General features: G+C 42.3%; 1 protein-coding gene across 3 annotated transcripts in view; it reads right to left on the bottom strand.

The window, feature by feature from the left end:
• Window positions 1–6,078: 6,078 nt before the first annotated feature.
• map3k3 (mitogen-activated protein kinase kinase kinase 3) overlaps window positions 6,079–19,301 on the bottom strand; it is a 136,580-nt gene continuing 123,357 nt past the window's right edge. For all 3 annotated transcript variants that reach the window (XM_069905159.1, XM_069905161.1, XM_069905160.1), the window contains 2 exons: window positions 15,967–16,144; window positions 6,079–8,761 (listed from right to left, as the gene is read on the bottom strand). In XM_069905159.1, the coding sequence (XP_069761260.1) occupies window positions 8,533–8,761; window positions 15,967–16,144 (407 nt within the window). In that variant the 3' untranslated portion in view covers window positions 6,079–8,532. The remainder of the gene's footprint in view (window positions 8,762–15,966; window positions 16,145–19,301) is intronic.

The raw sequence follows: 19,301 nt of genomic DNA, 5'->3' as shown, positions 1-19,301 counted from the left end.
TTAACTCAGCCTGTGAAAACACAGGCACCAGACTTCACTCCATTGAGGTCATCTACAAGATGCAGTGTCTTAAGAAAGCAGCCTCTATCGTCAAGAACCCCCACCACCCAGTCCAGGCCCTCTTCATTCTACTACCATCGGGAAAAAGGTTCAGGAGCCTGAAGACGAGCACTCAGCGGCACAAGGACAGCTTCTTCCCCACTACCATCAGAATCCTGACGGACAATGAACTCCAGACACTGCCTTACTTGGTCTTTTCCTTGCACTTTTTTGTTTGTTTTGTAAGGTGGTTTATATGTTTGCCCTGTGACAAGGCCACAAAACAATGAATTTCTTGACATGTTCATGACAATAAATTCTGATTGTGGAGGTGGAATTTTGAACAGCTTTGTTGTAAAATTTCACCATCATCTTCACTGCTGAGTATGATAGGTACTGTGCGACGGGTTAGAACCGGACCTAAAGCTTAGTCTGCCAAGGGTCAAACCAAGGGGAGGATGGTGCAAATGATCAATCCCAAGAAGGACCAAAAGGCAGAAATCCAATGAGCAAATAACAAACCAATCAGTTACAGCAAGATTTTTTTTCTATATTTGTAAAACTTTTAAAAACAATGCTACATACAAGCATCAATAAACAAATGTATAAAATACTGCAATCAGGGAATAAAACATTAAAAAATATATTACACCAATACAGAATACTGTTCAATTTATACAGTCATTTTAAATGCTGAATGCAAGAGCTTATCAAAATAAACTGCATTAGTACATGTAGTGCATATATTAGTATCCAGAAAGCACTTCTTAAGAAAAGGTATCAAACACACATTTGCTGTAATGTGGGTCACACTTAAAAAATACCTCAAACTTTCAAAACGAGGCATTCCCCAAGAAGTTTTGATCACTCTCTCTACTCACTCAGTCTTCCTTGGATGGAAACTTGCTGATCTGTCTGCCGTTGTGTTTTCAGTGTTAGTGGTTTATGGTGTTTTGGCATTAAAAAAGGGTGCAAATTGACATGGGAACGAACCCTCGTTCCAACAGAGGCTCCTCTTCAGACTCTGATTGACTTTTGCAAGGGTCTGGCATTGTTTTTTCTAAACTTTACTTTTCTAGCATTTATTTCTATTTAATTGCAGCATAACAATCCTGATCTTGGTTTAAAACTGCAGAGCCTATAAAACGCTCCTCTTTATGGCCATCTGCAATATAATCATTTGCAGTCACGGTTTCTTTTGGAAATGGAATTTGAAATCTCTTGGTTTGCAGCGCACTTTAGGAAAGTCCAAAAGGGGAGATGCACCCTCAGTGAGACCAGCACGAGGCCAAGCTCCCTTCGACAAAGTGCATACCTACAGATCGACTTCCACTGATGCATTTACGGCATCATGTTCCACAGGGTGGCATTGAGGGTTCTCTGCCAACCTCTCTCCCCCAATTCTCACTGCAGGTTGGAAAGAGTTGAGGGGAAATCCAAATACAGGAGGCTTTGCAAAGTCGATTTCAATTGCTGCACAACCACAAGTTGGCCCTGACCCCCACCCTTGCTTGGTCCCATTTTTACTCATTAAGCCCCATTTTAAACTTGTGATCGGAATCCAATAATGGATTGTATGTCTTTTTCCTTCCAACAGTGACATTCTGGACAGGTTTTCATCTGTACATTTCCTCATTGGGGTGCAGATGTCACTGAAAAGCATTCCTGTGCTAAAGATGGAATGAGGAAACATTCCTACAAATAATCCAGAACATCAGCACATGATGTCCGCTGTGCAGAGAGAAATCCAGACACACGCTGAATCAATGACTCACCATCAAACTACTGCCTGCTTGTCTGGGTTTGCAGACAGCACTGGTCCTTCCAGCTCAGCCAACAGTGAATCGCAAGGTTCAAGATGGGTGGATACAAAGTGGAGGTATAATGTATGATATATACTCTAAATACTGCAGCAAGCTGACAACCGTGAAGCATTCCCGCTATTATTGCTCAGTCCTCTCTAAAGCTTTAGTAATAACCCCATTGGACGAAAAACACAATTCCAATTTTGTTTCCAAATTTTTTTGCTAATCAAACAGTGAGAAATTACCCATCTCAATGGAAGCGGACACTTGCCAAACAAACCAATTTCTGAATGATTCCATCAGCCGTTTGGAGACCGAGAGTCTAACATGTAAAAGCTGCAGTAAAAAAACTGCATTGTGTACAAATATATAGAACTGTACAAGCATATATTGCAAACAAAATTTATAATTATATACACCAAAGTGTCAAACTATGGCAATCTTTCTCCAGCCTGGGAGTTGGCAATATGTGAAGGTTCTCTCTCTGACAAACAATACTCATTAAAAAAAAAACCCTTTGTGAATAGTATTAAATAGATATCTATCAGTGTTCATTTCTGTGAGCAAGAGTGCAAGAGGTTTGAATAGAGTACATCGTGGAGCAACTTTCCTCAAGTGGGGTATGACACAACTTAAGAGTTTGCTGAAACATGTCCATACCTCTAACACTGTATTCCAGGGGCACTGCTCCCTTCCCAAACAGAGGCAGATTTAGAGAGGAGTGTGTGGGATTCTGTCACCCAACGACGTGTTAGAAATAAGTCTGCTGAGCAAGAACATCCATGTGCTCTGTTCGCAGATTTACACGTTTCAACTTCAGAGGATGGTTCACACTTGGGTTATTAAAGATTTGCAGTCATGTTGAAACACACCTCTGGAGGCAGAGAACTTTTTCCCCAATGGGTACAAAGGAGAAAATGGAACGATGACTCTTCCCCATCTCCAGTGAGCAACCTACAGGCAGGTGTGCAAAGAGCCTCTTCCCCTCTAAGTGCACAGTCAGGGATGAAGTCAGGAGAGGATTTGCAGCACGTGATTCAGAACAGTTCAGGCTCATCAATGCAATAATATCTTTGGCTTTGTGATTCTATATTTGGGCACCAACAGCAGGACCATCTGTGTCAGTCAGCTCTTGAGAAACACCAGGGCACTTTTGGTATTAATATGTTGACAGAGTAATTCACACATTTAATCAGAGGTCAGCTTTTGAAGGCTCATGATTTCTTCTTACATTTGCAACTTGCCATATATTACGGCTATTTAGTTTGCAAAGTGAATGCCTGAATTTTTCAGGAGGATGGCAGATTTGATTCACAGGTCACGTGAGGGCAATTTTAATGTCCCATCCACCATTCTGCAAGACACTGGCTAGTCATGTAAGGAAGATAAATGTTGGCATTGCCCACCTCACCACCCCTACATTCATGTGGAAATGCCCTGATCCTGCTCATCCCATTCCCACTGGCCTTGACCCCAAGGACCTGTGGGCACCGGATCTCTGCTCCAGTGCAATGCGCCACTTCATCCAGAGAAGGTACATCAGTAAAATGGCTCAACAGATTCTCTTCTCTGACTTCAGCAATACATAATCAAATGTTGCACTGAGCAACTATCCAACACCAGATGAAGGACAAAGTGGAGATGAGTTATCGATGCAGATGCTCAAAAGCACCTGACATTGCTTCAGTGAACCTTCTACTTCTGTCATCAGATGGTATGCACTAGGGATCGTGGAAGGAAGGTCTGATTACACATACCCCTAGATACTTGCACTGGACTTCAGACCAATGCAATTACAACATTTCCTCTAACTGTGACGTTTGATCTAAGCCAGTCCAAAGATGACCTGACACCTCTGAAATATCATCCCCCCCCCCCCCCCCCCCAATCATGGTCATCCAGGGAGTTTGGCTGATAATCACTCCAAACATTCATATAGTTTATGGATATGATAAACTGCAGGTTCCAAATGTAACACGTCAGTTTGACAAGTCTGCCAGTTTAACAAATCCCTTCAAAGGTAGCTCTGACAATTCAAAGGAAGGAAAGACCTGGACAGCTGAACTAATGTCTCACTTAACACAGATGTTTTCTGTGGAAGTTATGCCAGAGAGAAATTGGTGCCAAAAGGTTAAAGAAAAGTAGAACAATCTTGGCTGTCTCTATTTTCAACAAAACATTCAAGTATCCTGAAAAATAGATATGTGGAAAAAAATTAAACTGTATAAATGTATTTCCACATTAAAAATATGAAAAATGATGTGGCATATTTTAAAAGCAAAGGAGCGGCTCTGCACTGCAAGCCTTCTGCGCTTTGTTGAGTCTGACAGAGAGCTCCCTGCCATGCCCACGTGGTTGGAGACTTTACACCAATGTTCTGTGGAGACCAGGTTATGTGCCACAAGTGCCAGAAACAAATCACTCCCCCTTCCCTGCCAACAGCTGTTGAATAGTACAAGGTTAAAAAAACTCTTTGAAATCCCCAATGGACTAAATTTCAAGTTCATTTTAAAAAAAAAGAGCATGGAAGTGGTGACGTTGTTCTACAGAAAAGTACAGAAGGAACTTGTTATGATAGATTGGGCCACTTTCTTCCAGCTTCTTCAGTACTTAGCTGTTACGATTCTAAATTATGGACCTATTTAGATGTCATACAAGATATCCTGGTAGGTTTCAGCGGGTTTGGAGGTGGAATAAATAGGTGACAGATGAACAGATGTTGGTGAAGCACGGCCACCATCCCTCGTCCAGTTCACTGCTCTGCCGCACCTTCTGATGTACAGACACTGTTTTAACATAGCAGACAGTAGCAGTCAATTTGTACACCTTAAGCTCACAAAAATATCAATGCGACAGAGGGAACTGGTGTCGATTGGTGGGAATTATTGACCAGATACTATGGGTAACTCTTTGAAGCAATGCTCTGGAAATTATTTTTGTCCATTTGACAAAATATCTTCATCATTTCATCCCAAACAATACATTTAACGCTGCATCTCCTGAGTTTTGTTTGCTCAATTCTCTGAAGTTGGACCCAAACCCAAAAACTTGTGTCTCAATAGCAAGAGCATTACCAATTAAATCGATCTGAGGAGACAGGAATAAATTAAACTTAAAAGTAAAATGCAGATGTTAAAAATCTGAAATGATAGCAAAAAAATGCTGGAAATGCACTTGCCTCATTTTGCTCCTACCCTGATGAAGGGCTCAAGCCCAGACATTGGTGATGCATCTTTATCTTTGCTCTATAAAGTCCACTGTTTGACCTGCTGAGTTTCTCCAGCGTCGTGCTTTTACTATTGCTGAAGATACTTGGAAGATACTTGGCAGATATTTTCCATATTAATTGTACCTATGAATAGGTTTCGAGGGACTTTTTTTTGAAGTTGGGAAGATGCGAAATATATGCGTCAGGGTAAAATGAAAATTATACAGCATGGGTGTGAAACAGCAGAACAGTTACTGAAGTAAACAAACCTCGGAGCGTGCAGTCACATGGACAGAAAGATTGCTGGAATCAAAACATTTCAATGACAAGGTGAACAAAGAAAGCTTTGGCTGCAACCAACACTTATTTGAAAGTCCGCACATCATCTGACACTAATCTGTTTCCTAAATGGGTGAAAGAATATATTTTTATCTCTCAATTAAGATTCTTGTTATCTATTTCAAAATTTCTACTCTCATATCACAAGAGGTATTATTTCTGATTTTCATAGCAAGTGCTTATTGCTGTGACAAGCAAAGTTAACACTGTCTGTACAAGACCGCAGAAAATTGTCCTACTGCCACAATCAGGTTCTCTTCCAATTTGGTGAAAATTACTTCACAATACGCTGGGCAGCACAGAACATATTTAAAGTCTCCTGTCAATATCTGCAAAACCAGCTGCTTTTTCTTAAAGGCACCATATTTGCATCAGATTTATGCAAGTCTTGAGTTATATATATGTATCATATACAACACCAAATAGCAACTCTCATAAATTAAAAAATGAAAGTATAAAGAGGCATAAATTACATCAGCAAAGAGAAAGGTAAAAAATAAGTTCAGTACAAAATACATTCAAGAAAGTGCATCGTCACAGAGCCTGATAGCAATCGATAGCTTTTTTTCTGAAAATGGGAGAGTTCTCTGTCCATCTGTTCTTTAACTCAATTTTAGAACCGTTTCCAGTGATGGGCAATGTCTCTGGTACAATCATTCAGGAAATAATTTGGAATAAAAGGTTACAAAGGAGAAATGGATATTTTTATGGCGTTATGCATTGGAGTTAAACTCCAGAAAATTGGTCTGAAGGAGTCAGTCTATCTCCGAATTTATGGGAAAAACTTCCTATACATTTTAAAAGTCTGATCAGGTGATGATTTCTAACATTAAGCATGAAGACTACAGAGCAAAGGTGGAGCTACAGAGATTTGAAGATCAGTTATTTGCAAGTAATCAGACCTTCGACTCTTAAGCATAAAAATACATAGAGATTGCATGTGAGGAGCCCCTAAAGTCAAGCTGTACAATTGACACAAGGTGTCCTCAAATCTGGGTATAGAAGGGACTTCATTCCATCAAAATTCTGGCTACTTGATCAGGGAGTTCACAGAAGTAGAGTCCTGACCAACTTCCCTCAGATAAACAGAAACTGCATGCGCAGATAGATAGATCCCTGTTCAAAAAAATGAGAGGCTGCCAGTTTCAGATTGAACTAGATTTGTTCCATGATATAGTTGCCACACCAAACAGAGAAAGCCTAAAACTCTGAGATGTAATCATTACATTTCCCCCTACCCTGCAACATTCAGCTAAAAACATGTGTTTTTAGCATCAAATCAGGACAACTTGGGCAAGCTAGGAATAGAGGTCACTCACTCACAAAGCACAAATGCCACAGGAACAGGGCCAGCAATAGGTTACTGGAACCCACAGGTTCGTATCCCGCGCTGTCTATAAGGAGTTTGTACATTCTCCCAGTGTCTGTGTAGGTTTTCCCTGGGGGGTCCAGTTTCCTCCCACTGTTCAAAACATTCCACCATTTGTAGGTCAATCAGGTGTAATTGGGTGGCACAGGCTCATTGGCTGAAAGGGCCTGTTCAGGTGCTGCATGTCTAAATTTAAAAAAAATTAAATTTAATACTACTGGGCATCTTTAAATATATTCTTGCATACTTAAGGGCTTGTAACTGTCTTGGCTAAGAGTATGGACTAGGAAATAACTGTTAACATAGTGGAAGATCACAAGCACATCTGGAATCTGGAAATCAACGTGCAACGCTATGACAGTGGTGTCTGTAAGGGGTTTGTACATTCTCCCATGTCTGCGCGAGTTTCCTCCCACCCTTCAAAACGTACAGGATTGTTGGTTAATTTTGGGTGTAATTGGGCAACATGAGTTTAAATGGTTGGAATCGGCTTCTACCTTGTGGTAAATAAAAATTTAAAAAATGACCCTTTCTGTGATTTTAGGTCCTGCCTTTAGGTCAACTATGGGAATCTTCAATATAAACCTGCAACACTGATTGCACAGAGTTAAATTGCCCATCACTAACTGCATAAAAGAATCACCAAAACCCCGTCAGCTACATACCAATGTGGTCATTCAGTTACATAAAAAAGCAACGTGTAGTTGGCTGACCTGCTCTACTGCTGCACTGAGTCATTCAACAGTCTCAAGTTCGAACATTAATTTCAGTGTTGTCACTTTGGTGAACTGAAGGGTTCACTGGTTGATCAAAACAGAAAGAAATGACAATAAATTATATATATTTTTCAACAGAATAACCTGAAGGCACAGGGTGAAAATGGTGGAGTGAATCTATTTCTTTCAGCTGTGGAGAATTAGCACCTTTAACACGTGCAACAATGAACTGTCGCTCTCACCTGCAACATGGAGACTGGAAACACATTTAACAGTACAATGGATTTGACAAGTGTTGAACTCTCTAGGCTCCACCTAGTTATGAGATATTTGGTAACCACAGAATGGTTGAACATGATCTAAATCTCACCAGATCAAGGAGGACATTCAAGTTTGGGCAAAATAGAACAAAAATAATCAGCTTTGGTATATATATTATGTATGTACATGCACGGGTGCTTGTATAGTGTAGGTACTTGTGTAGGTGTATGTATGCCACACAAAGACACACAGAATACACCACCTCCAGATGACACCTGAATTTGACTGAAGTAGGCAAGGTGAAATTCTCAGGCCAAAATCTCATTAAGATACCAAAAGTACTGCCCTTGATAGAAGCTTCTGTCTAGCTGGAGTAGGTGGACGAAGAGTGGAAAGGGCAGCATTGCAAGACAATTTCAACATATTCCTTGGAGAAGTAGCGTGACTTCCACTACACACAAGGACCTTGCACACTTTTGAGGATCAGTGAAAATCTCTAACTTCATGTGATACCACAAAGTTTAACTGAGCTGATCCAACATTCCGTCCAGCCATTACCCCATGGAACATAGTGCTGTTCAACAGCCCATCAGTGGCATCCACAGATGCATCGAAAACCCCGTAGATGTCCTTTTACTCTTCACCATCATACCCACAGGACGACACTGCTATCCTGGTTACAGGCACTCTCACAATGACTGGTGCTACTGAGTATAATGACTGAATACAGCACGAGGCATAATGACAAATAGAAAATTGGTTTGTAAAATCCCAGCTCCAGTTCCAATTTCCTCATCAGTGGATGATCTGGACAAATGGGTTTCTGAACAGCTCCTCAGCTGTTGGCCTTTGCTTGGCGTCCACAAATATTTTCTTCAGAAAGTCCTTGCAGTGATCAGAAATGTGAGGAGGCAGCTGGGGGTTTGTCGGCTGAGTGGCAATTTTGAAAATGGCAGCCATTGCTTCGTACTCTGCCCAGGGAGGTTTCTCGGTGAGCATCTCCACCACTGTACATCCGAGGCTCCTAAATAGATACAAACACAGAGGCAAAAGGTCAAAATCTCAATCTTCACAGCGACACCCTCCCAACCATATCGATCTGAACCTCTTGCCTGTTATTCTGTACACCCACCCCTGTCCCTTCTGCCCTCCCCCTCTTCATTCAGGCGCCTGCCTGCTTTTCGCTCATACCTTGGCTCAAAATGTTGGTTACTCTCTACTTCCTATAGATGCTGTGTGACTTTAAATGAGGAAAAGATTGGTATACAGATGAGCAGCATGCTTTAATTTTTAATTTAATTTAAATATAGATGTACAGCACAGTAACAGGCCCTTCTGGTCCAAGAGTGTGTGCTGCCCAAATATCCCAATTAACCGACGAACCCTGTATATTTTGGAGGATGGGGGAAACTGGAGCGCCCGCAGGTAAACCCACACAGACACAGGGAGAATGTTCAAACTCCTTACAGTCTGTGTGGGATTCAAACCCTGGTCGGTGGTGCTAAAATAGCGCTAGGCTGTCTGCTGCATGAACTGTGCCGTCCTTCTTGAGTTGCACATCTAATAGAAGATTTTCGCTACACACCTGAATAAATAGCATATTGAGTTTGAAGCAGTTACATACTTCCTTGAGCATTATTTGAAGCTACTGTGCTATTACCAAAGGATATTTGGACAGTTTGCCTGTCACGTTCCACAATGTTAGCTGTGATTCACTCATTGGAAATTTGCCTGGAATCATAATCTAATGACATAATTAGTCCTATTTCACTTTCCCATGGTCATGGAAATGTTTTGGTATGTATCAATGTCTTCAAAAATTGGTGAAGTGACCTGCCAAGGTGGCCCTGACCTCCTTTGTTGAAGTCTGACATTTTCCCAATCTTCAGATTTATTTTTTGGCATCATAAATCAGTTTCTTTGACCTAATACCATCTTTAACTTATCAATAGCAAAACCTGGGTTACTTTTGGTTCCACTGGGTTTATTTGACAAATGGACATGTAATGCATTGTTTGAAGGTAATCATCCTTTCAATGTTAGCTTTTTTATTTACTGTCACACCTTTCAACCTAGTTTCTCATCTACCAATGCTTCATACCCAGCTTGTGTTGCACACCTTCCGAGCTTGCTCATTCAAATTTAAGGTCCTGGTTTCAGCATGAACTAAATTACCTTTAATATTCGTGAAAGAATTCTTCTATATTATGACCATTGTTCCCTAAAGACCCCCTTCAGATTTATCGTGAATCATTTCTCACTGCTACTTTTAAATAGCTGGTCCCCTTGCTGAATTGCTCAATATACTGATTGACAAAACCACTATGAATTTATTCCCAAGACTATTTTACTGCCTATTTGGTTTGCCCCATTCTTGTTGACACCCATCCACCAATGATCATTGCATGATCCTTCTTACATGAACCCCCAACTTCTTGGTTTATACTGTAGTGACTGTCAGATGAAAGAGGACACTCACCTGTTCTTGAGTACAAAAAATGGTGTAGCCATTTTATTATTCTCTTTGCAACCACCTCCTTCTCCCTAGACCCCGCACATGCGTTACATTTCTCCCACGTTGCCCCAGAAGAATCATCAGCGACGACTGGCTCGAGCATGCACATTACATCACCAGCGGCAACCGGGTCTATTCTAGGCCCATGCAAGTACGCGACCACACAATACTACAGCCATTACAGCTACCATTATTGTTTGGGGTTCTTTGAACAACCATTGATAATTAAACAAACAAATAAAATAAAGCTTAATTTAAAAAATCTGCATACATTGTCCCTGAACGATTTAGCATAAGATAGACACCACTGCAATCAGAATCAAACTGCTAATACATTATCCAACATCCTTAGCCAACCATGATCACGTCCCTGAAGCCTCCAGATTTTCTCCACATTACTTGGAGCCATGAGTCAATTGCTCGAAGTAAACGTGTCACCTGTGCTATGATCTCCTCCTTTCCCAAAGTCTAGTCTCCACCAAACACCAAGGGCATGAATTAGGCATCAACAAGTGGGATTAGTCAGTCAGTGCTTCAATACATTTTTATTGAGGGTGCAGTTAAATCCAGCAAATGAAGTTACTTCACTGTCATGAACCAGAGCTGAATGGATAGAGATTAGATTCAAAAACAAATGAATTTTATTTGTCATAGAACAAATGTAGTATTACATGAAATTGACTTTCGTCTGCCGTAAGGCAGATAAAGATTCATCAACAGAAATTGCCCAGTGCTCCTTAGAGTCAGAGAAAAAGAAGCAATAGGGGTCCCTTTCAGATTCATCTCCAGTGGTCTCACTGCCTCTGCAACCACACAGGCTTCAGTCCAAACCATCGACAACTCGAACTCCAAATCCAAACCTCCAAAATGATCAGGAAGCTTTCAATGCCCCTGGCATCCTCTCGCATCATTCCGATACCGGGTACCCCATCAGCCACTCTCAAGCCAGTCTCGAGCAGGCCACAGCCTGGTGCGAGTCCTTTGACCACTCACCAACAGCCTGTAGCCTGTGTGTTCTACACTGAGTCCCTTACTGGTCTGTCGCCACGGTCACCTCGGTTTTTCCTTCTCAAATGGAGGATTGGTCTCTCTGTTTCCTGGTGCCCTGCACCAGTCCTCTGCTTCCCTGGAGTCTTCAGCCCCTTGTGGCCATTGCCACCACAGGTGCCATCATCTTGGGCACAGACCCCGCAGTTGCAGGATTTTAAAATAAACCACCGTCAGCTTCTTTAACATAACTAACAGTAATACGGTCTGCTCTGCGTAGAAAAACAAAGTCTCCTCAAGGACGTGAGTATAAATTCTAGGGTGAAATTTTATGGAGTAGATGAGTGAATATATAGTGTAATTTAACTCCGGAATAGGTAAAAGATTCTCTGCCGCTAGCTTAAAGAAAAGCTGGGGTCAGTCTGCTCTCCATCATTAAGACAGATACCTGATTAAATCTACATTGTGTACAGTGTACATTAATGGACCTGCTGGCATTGTTACATTTCAAAAGTACCAAGCACTTCAAATCATAAAATAGAACAGAAAATGCTTGAAAATCTCTGTCGATTAGGCAGCATTCTGTGCAAAGAGAAACAGTTGATGCTTTGGTTCTAGGACCCTTCACCAGAACTGGAAAAAGAGGGAAACAAGATGGAGGAAGTGGTTCCGGTCCAAGTTTTAGTGAAGAAGTTGAAGAACTATTTTATTAACTAAGGCATGTGCTAATCTGTACAATATTGTGAATGACCTGATGCACTGCATTCAATACTTGGACTCAAAAGAAGGGATTTTGTTTTCAAATCCCGAACAAGCATGCCACCACTGTCTGCAGTTTTGTGAAGATCCTTTAGGTGCTGCTCTAAACTGGAAGGTGCAAGGACATCATCAGGGCAGCACAGAGGTAAATCCAACCACCTTCCACAAGTCCCTGCACTCGTCAGTTTGTCAGCCAAATCTTTAATGGAGAACTGAGAAACGGTGTCGCAGCTGGACATTCAAGTGCTGAATGACACTGCTTCATCCAAAGGTGATGACAGTGGCCTTCAGGAGGATGAAGGTTGACTGCTCCCCATTACTTACTAATAGCTCTGTTGTGGAGAGCACAAAGTTCCTTGGTATGGATGACCTATCATGGACCCACAACACCTCCTCACGAGTCAGGATGGTGCAGCAGTACCAACATTTCCTGAGGAGGTTGAGGTTCCATATTCACTGGGATTGGTGCGGGGAGTGTGAAGATTGATTTCAGATTTATTGTCAGAGTACATACATGACATCACAAAGAACTCGGGCACGGCAGAATTACCTCCAATTAGTAGTGCAAAAACAAACGGTACACAGCGTTGTGACAGAGTATTTAGAGGTGGTTTGGGAGGAATTGTTAGAGCAGTTTGCACACACACACATTTTAAAAGACAGAATATTTGCAGGATGATGCTTTTTGTAAGAGGCAACAAAGTGTTGACAGCAGCTTGCCTGGGAGAGCCTGTGATCTTTGCAGGCAGAGGAGAACTGTTTTGCTCTCAGAGAGGGAGGGTGTGAAACAGAGAGAGGAGTCACAGAAATTATTTCCAGAAGGACAAAACTGCAAACTTTGGAAGGCTGTCTGGTCAAAGGAGAAGACAGATGATCTGAAAGGTGACCTGAAAGAAAGAGGATCATCTGAAGAACCCTAAAGGGGGCAAGTTTCGTCAGCAAGACTGATTGAGAAGGAATCAGTTGTGGATGTCCTGGAAAAGGAATCTCTCTCTCTGAAAACCATCAAGAACCCTCCTGAGTGGTAACCATTTCCCTGTTAAGCCCAAATACTGGTGAACTTTGTTCATGCCAACTTCTGTGCACAAAATTCACTGCGAGCTCCATGAAATCTTAGCAGGACCTCAGCATCATTCCTATCCATGTCATGGGTCATCCCAGGTGGTTTATTCATCCACTTGGGAACAAACCACCTGGGACCCTCTCTTTCCACAGAACCTCTTAACTCCATCCTTCCCCCACCTCACTGTCATCTCCTCTCAACACATCCTTCCTCTTCCCACCCTCCCTTCTCATCTTGACCACAAGGCCAGGCTTTATTCCAGAGACCTGACAGCCATGGCTTGTCCCTGACAGTTTGTCCTCCAACATCACAAACATTTCTACGACTGATTCCACCTGCATTGAATTCGCCCATCGTTATTGAATGAAGATCTACCGGGACCAATGCCTGAAGAGGGCGCACAAAATCAGTGAACCGGTGCGGACTCGAAAGGCCAACATGGCCTGTTTCCGCTCCGTAAATGGATGGTTAATACAAGAATTGCCTACCACCAGTGAGATTGGTCTGTGATCCAAATAACTTTTCTAATCTTAAATATACATTACACACACCTGCGCTTAGTATTAGAGAGGGGGGGGGGGGTGAAATTAAGTAGTTAGGTAGGTTAAGTAACATGTTAAAGTTTAATTCTGTTTTCTTGTTCAAATATAATTAAAAACAACTTTTGTTTAGGTAACCCTGTGTTGTGGTGCATATCTATTGCTGCTGGGTTCTGGACTCCGTAACAGCGGGAACATGTAAACAAATAACAAATGTAAACAAACTGACTGTGCAATACTGAAAGAACAAAAGTAAGAGTCCTTAAATAAATCCCTGATTGAGTTTGTTGTTGAGGAGACTGATGGAGGAGGAGTAGCAGCTGTTCCTGAACCTTGTGGTGCGAGTCTCGTGGCTCCGATACATTTTTCCAGATGGCAGCAGCGAGAACAGAGCGTGTGCTGGGTGTTGAGGGTCTTTGATGATTCCTGCTCCCTTCTGATGGCAGGCAGCGTTCCCTGTAGATGTATTCAATATTGGGGAGGGTTTTGCCTGTGATGTCCTGGGCTGTGTCCACTAACCTTTGGAAGGCTTTTATGGTAAGGGATATCAATGTTCCCATACCAGACGGTGATGCAGCCGGTCAGCACACTTTCTACCACACTTCTGTAGAAATTTGCCAGGGTTTCTGTTATACTAAACCTCTACAAACTCCTAAGGAAATAGAGGCACTGATGAGGTTTCTTTATGATGCCTTTAGAGTGTTGGAACCAGGAAAGGTCCTCCGAGATAGTGACTCCCAATAATTCAAATTTGCTCACCCTCTCCACCTCTGATCCCCCAATGATCACACAATTGCAAACCTCTGGCTTTCCTTTCCTAAAGTCAACAATCCTTAGTTTTGGTGAAGTTGTTGTGCATCATTAAGCCAGGTTTTCAATCTCCCTCCTATACACTGAATCATTCCTTCCTTCATACAACCAACCGTGGTATCGTTGGCAAATTTGTAGATGGTATTATTGTCATACCAAACTACACAGTCATAGGTGTAAAGTGAGTAGAGCAGGGGCTAAGAACACAGCCCTGTGGTGGTCCGGTCCTGATGGAGATTGTGGAGGAGAAGGTCTTTCCAATCTTCACTGATTCTGGACGTGAAGAAATCCATGATCCATTTCCACAGTGGGGTGTTAACTCTCAGGTCTTAGAGTTTGCTGATCAGTTTTGAGGGGATGATGGTGTTAAATGCTGAACTGTAGTTGATAAAGAGCATCCTGATGTATGTGTCTTTGTAATCCAGGTGTTCAGGGCTTTGTGTAGAGCCAGTGAGATGGCATTTGCCGTAGACCTATTACTACATTAGGCGAACTCGATTTAATCCATGTCACTACTTAGACAGGAGCTGATCTGCTTCATCACCAGGCTTTCAAAGCACTTCTTCACTGTTGATCTAAGTGCTACTGGTCAATAGTCAATAAGACAGGTTACTACACTCTTCTTGGGACACCTGTTTGAAATGGGTATGTACCACACCTTACTGAAGTGAGATATTGAAGATATCTGTGAATACTTTGGTAAGTTGGTCAGCCAGGTACTCCATCGGGGCCAGATGCTTCCTTGAATCCACTCTCCTGAAGGCAGCACGCACATCAGGTTGGGATATGGGGGTCCAGAGGGGGTGATTTTTCGCTGTTACTGTCATCAAATTCCTCTGGGAGAGAAGCTTTGCCATCTGCTACTTTACCAGATTTGGTTTTGTAACATGTTATGGCATTTAGGCCTTGCCACAGATGTCAGGTGTTCTTTGTTACTTCCATTTTCATCTGAATCTCCACTTCGCCTGGGAAATACTTTTCCGCAGGTCAGACCTGCTCCAGCTGCATGGATCTGGATCTCCAGAGTGAAATGCCTGTGATCTGGCCATAAATGAAACTGTATTTATGGCACCTGATTTACCTACATTTATCATTGTTCTCTTGCTTCTGTGGTCTTATTCTTAAACATTGTAGGGGTTAAATTTAGACAGACAGCATGATAAGTGCCTCCCAAATTCACCCCCATACATTTTGGAGGGTGGGAGGAAACCGGAGCCCCCGTAGGAAACATCAATTCAAACCTGAGACACTGGCGCTGTACTAACATTGTACCTGATCCCTACACCAACAGCGCTGCCCTATGGGGTTTACAAAGGACATTTCAACTTAGTTTATGGTTGAAAATTGAAGACAGCTTGAAGAACTGATTTGTATTTTAAATCAGAGAAGATTCAGCACAGGAGGCCAATCAACCTGTAAATCAATGCTGGTTCATGTCTTGACTCCATGGGGAAGACGGGATTTTCATGTAATCAAACAGTGGTCCAAGGTACAGCAGTTTGATTAATCATGCAGTTATTGTCAAAGTTGCAGACGACAAGTTCACATCTACTTACCAAACGTCTGCTTTCCTTCCATAGCCTTCACCACTGATAACTTCTGGGCTCATCCAGTATGGTGTCCCAGTGACAGAGCGAATCCCTGTCCCCGACATGCATATTGTTTGTAGTCGTTTGCTTGCTCCAAAGTCGCCCAGTTTTACATTTCCTGCAGAGTCTCGCAGGATGTTGGCCCCTGGAACCAGACAGCAGGGCAGTCAAAATATTAAAGAATACTACAATAGAAAGAAAACTCAAGATAAAGGGATAGGACGTCAACAGACAGAGTCAGGGAGGCACGTTGCACTGATATAGTTTGACGTGGCATCAATTCCATCTCACTTTTCCGCCGCAAAGGGGTACAGTAAAGCTATGTGATGTTATCTATTTGGGGAAGTTGCTGCATCTGTGTGTGTGATGCATGGGAACTGGTTTGGGAGAAAACCATTTCTATGTTCCAGGGGCTACATTGCTTAAAAAAAAAAATCACATCTTCGTAGAAAACGTACAGAACGGTGTTATTTATCCCACTATCTCTTTGCCATATTCCAACTGAAGTGCTGCCCAGCCAAATCCTAGCATTCCACATCAAGCTTAACCCCGGAGGTCGTGGCCCTTCATATAGGTGAGCTTTAGCCACAATCACCCTCCAGAGTGAAGGCTTGTCATATACACGACAATGTACCGAAGCACCAAAATTCAGACTTGCCGCAGCCGTACAGGTCTGCCAGAAACACCAACAACAGGATAAAATTACCACAATGTAATGCAACAAGATACTAAAAGAAATAAACATGCATAATTGCAAGTAGTGCCCAAAAAAAGGATTTTTAAAAGTGCAGATAATTGAGAGCATTGAATTACAGAACAGCAGGGTAAGGTTACAGCTCTATAAAATTCTCATGAGACCACGCTTGTGTTTAGTCTGGTCACTGCATTATTGGAAGGAGGTGGGTGGAAGCTGTGAAGAGGTGCAGAGATTTTTACCGGGAGGATTCTTGGATAGGAGAACGTGACTTCTGAAGAAAGGCTGAGTGAGTTATGGACTTGCTCTTTGGAGTGTCAGTGGATGAGAGGTCACTTAATAGAGAAGCAGAAGATTACAAGAGGTGTCAATGCCCCACAGAACACCTGTTTAAGGTGCGTGGAGAAAAGTTTAGGGGAGATGACAGACAAGGTTTTTTAAAAAAAGAGAAGTGGGTGTCTGGAATGCATTGCTGGGAGTGTTGGAGGCTTTTAAAAGACTCTTTAATAAGCAATGAAAATAGAGAATATAGAATGAGGCACAAATGACAAATTTTGGTTCAGGATTGTAGTTTCAGACAAAGCCCAATGTCAGAGCAGTTATCCACAAATACTTTGCTCAATGACAAGCTGAGATGGCAAGAGTTTCAGGGATGAATGAGTTCAGAGAAAGGTGAAACTGGTAATGTGAAGGTTGTGAGGGGGGTGGTGGTGGTTACTGTGTGCAAGGTGGTAGCAGTGGAACCCTTGCAAAGTTCCTTTGAAAATGTTGAGGGGAACAAGAGGAAACCATCTACCTGGTATAGGTTCATACTTGGAGGATTAAGGCAAATATTTGACAGATGGGGGAGGGGACAGGTTGTGGAACAGGTTACAGCCATGAACGTTTGGGTCAAGATACTTCAGGAGGGAAAACAAGTGTGAAGGCAGAGGACAGGACAATAAAAGATCTAATTAATGGTCTGAAGCTGCTGCCAAAGGCCTGGCAGAATACAGAGAAATGTTAAGTTAAATCCAAGTTAAAGTTTATTGTTTTGAATTTTAGGAAGGGCAAGTCTGTGCTCACCTGACTATAAATGCAAGGTGGTCTTCACTGCTGCTGTGGGCACTGGTTGAAGTCCCAGTTTATGCTTTGCAGTGAAATCAGAGGACATCATTAAGGGTGACTGGGACTGCAAGACAGATCAGTATTCAACACAAAATGTGCTGGAGAAACTCAATGGGTCAGGCAGCATCCACAAAGAGCAAGCAAATTGACGTTTCCAGACCAATTGGATGGGACTACTATTTAAATGCGTTTACCCCTTAACAGTTTATATATGAAAATACCAGTTTATGTTTTGCCCTTAAACATGTTCTTTACAGCAGCATCAGGATGAAAGGGCCTGTTAAGTTGGTTCAGATGAACAACTGCAGGATGGCTGGGTGTTAACAGTGACCCTGTGTGGTGGACAGCCTTGGACTCTTCAGTCAACAACACTGTCACACCACCCCTTCTTCCTCTACACCCACGAGGTCAAGAGTTCTCTGTGCACATATCTTTCAATCTGTCATTGTTGAGGATTGATGAAGTCTGGTTCATTCGTCAAGACTTCCATGAAAGGAAGTGAACAACAGCTTGGAATTTTGCCTGGTTCCCAGAGTGTTTCTGCACAGTCGTGGGCACTGCCGGAGTCCGAATGCCAACGACACATCCTCTTCACAAAAAATTATGAAGTTATCTGCCTCTTCCCTCTCATGTCCATTAGTCAGAAGAAAAAACATTATCCATGATTCCATCAAGTCAGATTATTATTGTTTAATCTTAAAATAAACCCTCCTTCTTTCCCACCTTAGTGCAGTGGTTAGCACATGTTATTACAAATCCAACAACCTGGGTTTGAATCTGGCACTGTCTGTAAAGAGTTTGCACATTCTTCCTCTGTGTGTGGGTTTCCTCCAACATTCCAATAACCTATGGGGTTTTTAGTTTAATTGGTCATCTGAATGTATTTGGGCAGTTCATGGCTGAAAGGACCCATTACCATGCTATATCTCTAAATTAAAAAAACCTAAATATCCTTTGCTGAGTCCCAAATGGTAACAATAGGTTGAATCGGCCAGACAACAAGTTCAACACAGGAAGAATAGCTTTTGCTTTGAAGAAATAGTAAGATTGGTTTCCTGTTCCAGAAGTTTGAACTAATCACCAGAGAAGGGCACACTTCTCTAGCCCACCTTCTCCAACCAAGCCAGTAAGGTGTCAGTCATGACCTTGGCCACTTCGTCAGCTTCCCTCCTTTACATCACTTCCTTTGACTGTTCAAACTGTTTCCAGCTCCACTGGTTATGTACCCCACTGCTCAGTTCCTCCACTATCTCAACTCCGCCTGGTTATGATCTCATGAAGCTCATTCTTCACCATTTGATCTGTTCTGCATCTGCTTTTCCTTTGAAACCTCGCCCAATATGCAGATATTTGGAATGTGGCAGATGAATATGTGGCTGAGGAGTTGGTGCAGGAGGCAGGGTTTTAGATTTCTGGATCATTGGGATTTCTTCTGGGGGAGGTGGCACCTGTACAGAATGGATGTCTTACAGCTCAAGGGGGAGCAGTATCCTTGCGGGCA

This window comes from Narcine bancroftii, chromosome 12, assembly GCF_036971445.1.
Source record: "Narcine bancroftii isolate sNarBan1 chromosome 12, sNarBan1.hap1, whole genome shotgun sequence".
NCBI classification, from domain to species: Eukaryota; Metazoa; Chordata; class Chondrichthyes; order Torpediniformes; family Narcinidae; genus Narcine; species Narcine bancroftii.
This window is presented reverse-complemented; position numbering and strand designations above follow the sequence as displayed.